Source organism: Dasypus novemcinctus, chromosome 18 (genome assembly GCF_030445035.2).
Source record: "Dasypus novemcinctus isolate mDasNov1 chromosome 18, mDasNov1.1.hap2, whole genome shotgun sequence".
Taxonomy (NCBI): Eukaryota; Metazoa; Chordata; class Mammalia; order Cingulata; family Dasypodidae; genus Dasypus; species Dasypus novemcinctus.
The window spans coordinates 78,138,492-78,145,639 of NC_080690.1; the positions used below are offsets into that span (position 1 = coordinate 78,138,492).

Below are 7,148 nucleotides of genomic sequence, written 5' to 3' on the forward strand. Positions count from 1 at the left end.
GGGAGCAGCAGATAGTGGCCAAGGACGTTGTGGGGGGCAGTTTATTGGGAGGGGGTCAGTCAAAGGGGGGGCTGGCTAGGGTGGGGTATGGTAGGAGTTTGTCTGGCCCCCGAGAAACCCAGCTTGAATCCAGAGCCTCGTCTGCTTCAAAGCCAAAGTCTTCCTCGACCTTAATCTGGGAAAGATGAACACGTGTGAGGAGGCCTGGGAGCCCAGAGAATCCCCCCAGCTTGCCGTGCTCTCTCCCGCCCGTGCGCTCAGAGGCAATCCTGAAGTGCCCAGGTCCAAATACTCCCTTCTTCCCTCATCCCTTCTCTTCCACCCAGTGTTCTCCTTCCACCTTCTTCACTCCCAGCCTTTTCCAGTTATTTTTCCTTCTCCCCCATGCTTCCCCAAGTCCTTCTCCACTGCTGCCTCCTTTCCTACCCGCTCCCTGCTCAACTTTTCCAACTCCTCTGCCCAACCCCAGACCTTCGCCGACCCTCCCTGCTTCCCCTTTCTCCAGTTCTCTGCCACCCTGGACCTGGGTGCAGCACGAGGCTGTGCCCCTCGTAGCACAGGAGCCCTTGATCGCGCCTCAGCCCCAGCTCCATCCCTCTTACTTGCACTGGGGCCAGTTCTGGAGTCAGGGCAGCCCCCGCTCGGCGTCCATCCCGGGGTGCTCGCCGCCTCTTCCGCCCACTGGGCCCCTCGCCAGGGACCGGGCTGCTGGATTCTGGGGGTGCAGGAGTCCGTCTGGGTGGGGACAGCCCTTCTTTCTCTGGAGGCTCATTCTCAGCATTGCCTGGGGTGGGGGCATCTGTGCCCTGGCTGCCCTCATCCTGGGGGAAGAAGGACGGGTTAGATGCTGTGCTGGGCGCCCATCTCCCCGAGCCCCAGGAGCCCAGGCCCTCACCTCCAGCACAATGGTGAGCTGGCTGGTTCGGTAGTCGTCCCCGTAAGAGTCCAGCACTCTCATGAGGAACCTGCGTCAGAGAGAAGCCATCGTGGAATCACCTTCTAGTGCAGCGGTTCAGAAAAGGGCAGACAGCAGAGCCCAGCTCCAACTCCCTTCAAAGCCAATGTTGTCCCCGACCCGGAAGGGTGAGAGCTGCAGCACCTGCCGGGCCTGGGTGCTGAGTGCTCGACGTGCAGGTGGGACCGTGGGCAAGACCATCTGCCCGCCTGCACCTGGGTTTTCTGCCATTAGTGTGGGAGACAGGCTGTGTGGCTGGGCTGCCGGGACAGTGGTGGCTACACTCACTGATCTCTAGGAAACACCCCAGGTGGTAGCTGCATTAGTAAACATTCCAGTGTCATAACGGAAGGGCGACAGGGCTGGGGCAAGACACTCCTACTGGTGGTCTCGCCTACTCAAGGCCACCTTCTCTTCTCTCCCCTCCCAGCTTTCTTTATTTTTAGACTCTGAATGATTGAATTTCTGCATGGCAGGGCCTGGGTGGGGCATTTTACACACACATGCTCTGTTTCATTCAACAAATATTTACTACGCACATCCTGGTTATCAGGGACTGGAGAAACATCAGGGAACAAAACCAAGATCCCTGTGCTTACGGAACTCAGGTTCTTGCAGGGGAGAGAGGGAAGGAGTATGGATTCCACCTGGGCGGGGGGTGGCTGGGGGGTGGCTCCCTGCACAGGTGAGGGTGAGATGGAAGAGCATGTCTGGCAGAAGGAACAGCCAAGTGCAAAGGCCCTATGGTGGAGCATGCCGGGGTGCCCCGGGCATGGCAGGGAGGGCAGGGTAAGGGGCCGTATGATGCAGGGCCTAGGCTGGGTAAGGATGTCGGCATTTCATCTCGAGCTGCCACAGGGCTCTGAGCAGAGAAGTGATATGGTCCGTCTTACATGTAAAAGGACCACTCGGCCACCTCTGAGTCCCTGATGCAGCAGCTGTGCAGTGGGACCTGACAATCTGCATTTGTGGCAAGTTCTCAGGTACTGCTTATGCCACTGGCCTGGGAACACAGGGCTCAGCTCCATATAGAGTTCAGAAAGAATTACCCTGACTGATCTGTATTAAATTACTAAGGAAGGTTTAGCATGGGCAGATACTTTCAAAACTTCTTGGTGTTTCAACCGCAAAGGTGAGTCATCTTACTGATACACTCTTGATCCTACTGTAAAGTAAAATATTTGGGAATGGTACAAATAGCAGGGGGAAAAAAGGTTCCCTCAGGCTGCTGGGAGAAGCCTTGGGGGAGGAGCGAGGGAGGAACAGGGAGAGCAGGTAGGAGAGCCTGGCGTGATGCAGTTGAGAGGTGGGGGCGCCTCGGCCCAGGTGAGGCCCTGGAGGTGTGAGGAGGGATTCGGGGTCTCTTGGAGGTGGAGGCAACAGGACTTCTGATGGCTTACATGTGGTTGGGAAGGAGAGAGGAGGAGTCTATTTACTGACCTGGAGAAGCCTGGGGGGGCAGATTTGGGAGGAAGATCAGGCTTGTGACATTTCAGAGGCACAATGGTCAGCAGCCACTGCTCAGTGGGCAGCTGACGGGCACATGGAGGTAAGAGGCAGATCGAGCTGCAGGTGCACCTTGGAGCCAGCAGCCTCGTCCACCTCATCCACCAGGACTTCCTGCCAGGTGGCGCTTTCCCAGATCTGCACTGTCCAGCACGGCAGCCACTGGCTACCCGTGGCTACTGAATGCTTGAAATGCCAGGGCAAGACCAAGAAACTGAATTTTTCATTTCATTTACTCTTAATTAAAATGAAAAATGCCACCTTTGGCTATTGAGGGGTTGAGATGTGGCTAGTGCCGCTAATGCAGTTAAGGAACAGTTTTAATTTAAACGTAAATCACCATCTGGGGATCTTGCAGGTAGAGACAGAGCAAAGGATCCAGGGGGTCCTGTAAGGCGAGAGGCTGGGAAGTGAGGACAGACCAGCAAAGGCAGCCAAGAAGGAAAGCTGGGAGGCAGGGGAAGCCCAGGCAGGCTTCCAGGAAGGGGGTTCCCCTGGGCCGAGGCGCTAGCCAGGGAAGCTGAGGTGGACTCAGCGCTGTGGGGCCCTTCGCTGTCAGGCCATTCTCCCACTTCACCAAGATGAGGGCAGAACGAGGGGCGGGTGGTGAGTGCCGGGGCCTCTGCGCTGGGCTTGGCACCGGCTTGCTCTCCTTTCATCCCCACAGCAGCCCATGATACTGGCCTTACCCGCAGCTGACGGGAGACTGAGGCTCAGGGAGGGGCGTCACTGCTCAGACCACGTAGCAGGAGGGTGCCTGAAACCAGGCCTGAGAGGCTAGCGCTCGTGCGCCTTCCCTTCTTCTGCTGGACTCTCCATTCAGAGAGGGCACCCTCCGGCCCATCCAAGGGCCAGCCCTTTCCCCCAGGACCAGTGCCACTCCCTCGTTCACCACAGCCCCCAGCCCTCATCGCCCTCCTCTCCTCCCAGCCTGTGGGGGCCAGGCCCACAGGGAAGACAGCCGAGATGGCAGGTGGTGGTGACGTGTTTAGGAGCAGGGGCACCTGGGCCCAGAGCGGTGAGAAGGGGTTACCTCCGCTCCTGCTGAAGCCTCCGGGTTATCCTTTGTACCTGATGGAGTCTGTTCAAGACCCGCTCGTTCACCTGCGTGGAGAAAGACGACACTAGTCATTTGGAGTCCATTCACTTTCCTGTTTATTCATTCATTAGGCACTTAATTGAGTGCTTTCTACACATGAGGCCCTGAGGAAACCAGCCAGAGACCACCCATGGCCTACAAGTCCTGCCTGATCTACTCCTTCCCCACCAACTTGCCCACCCCTGCTGCTCCTCTCCCCTTGTCCACTCCACATGTACTGGCTCTGAACTGTTTCCTGAGTCCCTGGGCACACTCCTGCCTCGAGGGCTTTCCCTGGGGATGCTCAGTGAGGACTTGTTGAGCAACAAAAGACTTCCCGTTTGGTGAAGGACACCAAACCGATTATATGCTAGAGGTTGCAGCAGGAGGTGGTTGCTGTGGCAGTCAGGGAAGACATGTGGGCTGAGAGCTGAAGGGTGAGAAGGAGGCAAGTCCATGACAAGCCAGAAGGGAAGAATTCCAGGCCAAGGGAAGAGGCACTGCACACAGTCTAGGCTCGGGGGTGGAGAGATGAGGAAGCCAAATGGGGAGTCTTACTATCATGGCAAAAGCCTCTGCTGCTCCTGGGTCAGAAAGACCTGGGTTTGAATCCCAGCTCTGCTTCATCCCAGCTGTGTGAACTTGGGCAAGATACTCAACCTCTCTGAGCCTCATGTTTCTGTGTTTGTTGGGAAGAATAACAGAACTTGCTCCTGGGGGTGGGGGTTCAGAGAGCAGACTCAGGGCGCCTGCCTCCGAATCTCCCTCCACTTAGTCCTCTCAGTCCCATTGAGCCCCCACCTAAGCAGGGCTCAGACCAGGGGGTGAGAACAGCAGGTTCAAAGTCCAGAGAGCTCCTGTATACAAAGCACCTAGGCCAGTCTGGTACACGAGGTGCTCCCAGTTGAAAGTGGGTGCTTTCTCAACACCACCTTTTCACACTGGGAAATGCCAATGCCAGGGGTGAGATCTTGTTGATGGTGGAAGGAAGGGATTCACATAGGGTCTTGGAAGAACCAGGGGAGAAGAAAGGAAACAGGCAGTGAGGGGATGACTGGGGCTTGGGCTGAGGTAATTCAGCCCAGGAGGAATGGAGCAGAGGCTAAAGGCCTGGGAACTTGAAAGATGATTCTGGGCGGTGAGAGGGGGTGGAAAGAGGCAGCTTGAAGCACCCTGTTGTCCTGTGTCCTGGGTGTCAGCCTTGTTCCTGGCCTCTCAGCCTCTAGGATCTCCCCTTCTAGTCTCCCCCACACCAGCCCAGAGGGGTCCTTCTCTTTTTAAATTTTATTGGAGCACTACATATACAGAAAATGGGCACAAATCCTAAGTGTACCAGCTCAGATTTTCACAAAGTGAATATGCCATTGTAACCAGTCCCAGATCACTGGTGTCACCAGCAACCCAGAAGCCTCCCACCAGCCACAGCCCCCAAAGATGCCTGTGCCCCTGATCCCTGGAATGTGTGAATATGTTTCCTTATGTGAAAAAAGGGACTTTGTAGATGCAGTTAAGTTAAGGATCTTGAGATGGGGACAATCTGCTGGATTATCTGGATGGGTCCAGTATAATCACAAGGGCCCTTTTAAGGGAAAAAGGGAGGCAGGAGAGTCAGTGGTAGAGTCATGTGATATGAGACTCCACTGGCCATTCCTGGCTTTGAAGATGGAGGGAGGGCCCCTGAGCCAAGGAATGCCAAGCAGAAAAGGCAAGGAACAGATTCTCCACTAGAGCTTCCAGAAGGAACACAGCCCTATTGACACCTTGATTTTAGCCCAGAAATATCGACTTTGGATGTCCAGAACTATAACAAATTGGTGCTGTTTTAAACCACTAAGTTTGTGAGAATTTGTTACAGCAGCAAGAGGAAACTAATACAACCATAGATAGATTTTGCCTCCGTTTGTACTTTACCATAAAATCATACAGTATGTCTTCTTTTGTATCTGGATTCTTTCACTCACACATATTGTTCATGTAATTGTGAGTTATTCCTTCTTATTGTTGAACCTTAATCCAGTGTGTGGAAAAGCATAATTTGTGGACAGTTGGGAAATAGTGCAGCTATGGATATCCTGGTGACTGTTACCAGGTACACCTATGGATGTGTCTCCACTTGATGTATTAAAGGAATGGGATTGCTTGTCCCAGGGCTAGCCCTTCACCTCAACTGCCACAGCCCAGGCCCTATTCTCTCCTGAATGAACCATAGCCTCCCCCTAGTCTCCTGCCTCACCCCTTCCAAAAGTCCCCAACACCCACTTCAGAGAGATCTTTTGAATGCCCAGACTTGACCTTGTCCCTCTCCTATTTGAAATATTTCAGTGGTACCCACTCACTTTCAAAAAAGTTTCAAATTTCTTGGCTTGGTATTCCTGGCCTTTCAGAGGCCAGGCTCTGGCTGCCTCTCCACGCTCATTCTCACTACTCAGGACGCTAATGCAACAATTCAGGCCAGATCATACGAGACTGGGGCAGAGCCATGGGACGCAGGGGAGGCTCAGAAGGCAGAATGAACAGGATGCAAGGAGTATGGGAGGTTTCAAGGGCTGGGAGTTGATCAGTGGGGAGCTTGAAAGGTGCCCCAGAGACATCAGAGGGATAACGTGGATGGTCAGAGCAGGGTCTTTCCCAGAGCCTGATAACAGGGACGCTGAATGAGTGAGTAGTGAATGAAAAGATAAACGAAAGATTCATTCAGTCAGGCGAGAAAAGCTGGGCGTGCGGAGAGGGGGAGTTGGGATGCCAGAGGATCCCCAAGCGGGGGGTGGGGCGGGGGGGTAGGGAATCCACACTCACCTACCTGCTCGATCTCCCGGCAGCGCCGACCTAGTGCCTGGTACTTCCTGCGATTCAGTTCCCGCTGGCGCCGCCGGCGGCCCCGTGCTGCCTCTTCCTCTTCATCCCGCTCCCGGAGCCCCGAACCGCCCAAACCACCGGACACAAATTCAACTTCTGTCTCTAGCTCGCTCTCCAGGATGTGGCCGCCGAACAGCGGTGGCAAAGCCAGTTCCGAGCCTGGCGGAGCTGAGAACTCCTCAAAGCCCACGGCTGCCATGGTCCTGTAGGGCGAGGGGGTTTCAAAGACGCAGACCTCTAACACCGCAGCCCCTCCTCCCTCAGACCCAGGAGTCCAGGACTCCAGCCCTTAGTCCCTAATATGCCCCATAAGGGTTCTAAGGGGAAGCAGTTGCATGAACTACAATCCCCATCAGCCCGCGGGGTAAAAGCGCGGACGATCGCACATGATGCTACCGCAAGGTCTTTCGGGATTCGTAGTTTTCACAAAGACTCGGCCACTTACCCTTCTCTCTGCTCCAGTTCCATCTCTCTCCCTCCGGGCGCCCCAAGCTTCAGAACTTCCCACCTCTCAACCCCCCTAGATTAAGGCTCGACTGCCTGTTGCATCGCTTCAGAGCCAAGGAAACCGCGACTTAAGCCCGATGCCGCCTAGGAGCTGAAGTTTCCTCTTTCCGGCTCCCCCTCCCCCCCACCCCCGAGGTCTCGGCTTCGAGGCCTTGCTTTCCAGTCTAGCACCCCCGCCGGTCGGGTGAGCTGCCGTCGACTTTCATTCCTGCTTCGACGCCCTGTCGTTCGGCCACGGCGACCCTC

The 7,148-nt window shown here is 55.4% G+C and overlaps 1 protein-coding gene across 1 annotated transcript; it reads right to left on the reverse strand.

The window, feature by feature from the left end:
- Window positions 1-23: 23 nt before the first annotated feature.
- Window positions 24-6,979, reverse strand: TFPT (TCF3 fusion partner). Its single transcript, XM_004456653.5, has 6 exons — window positions 6,841-6,979; window positions 6,340-6,598; window positions 3,495-3,565; window positions 896-965; window positions 603-821; window positions 24-175 (listed from the first exon to the last, which is right to left on the reverse strand). Exons 1-6 carry the CDS (start codon window positions 6,861-6,863, stop codon window positions 56-58), a joined length of 762 nt encoding a protein of 253 aa, XP_004456710.1. The 5' UTR covers window positions 6,864-6,979; the 3' UTR covers window positions 24-55.
- Window positions 6,980-7,148: the final 169 nt, after the last annotated feature.

Bases quoted from the DNA above. Each gene is read 5' to 3' on its own strand.
- TFPT (XM_004456653.5), bottom strand. From the start codon at position 6,863: ATGGAACTGGAGCAGAGAGAAGG. The intron at 966-3,494 runs GTAACCCCTTCT...TCTCTGACGCAG, and splicing joins AGGCTTCAGCAGGAGCGGAG to GTTCCTCATGAGAGTGCTGG. The intron at 176-602 runs GTAAGAGGGATG...CATCTTTCCCAG, and splicing joins CAGAACTGGCCCCAGTGCAA to ATTAAGGTCGAGGAAGACTT.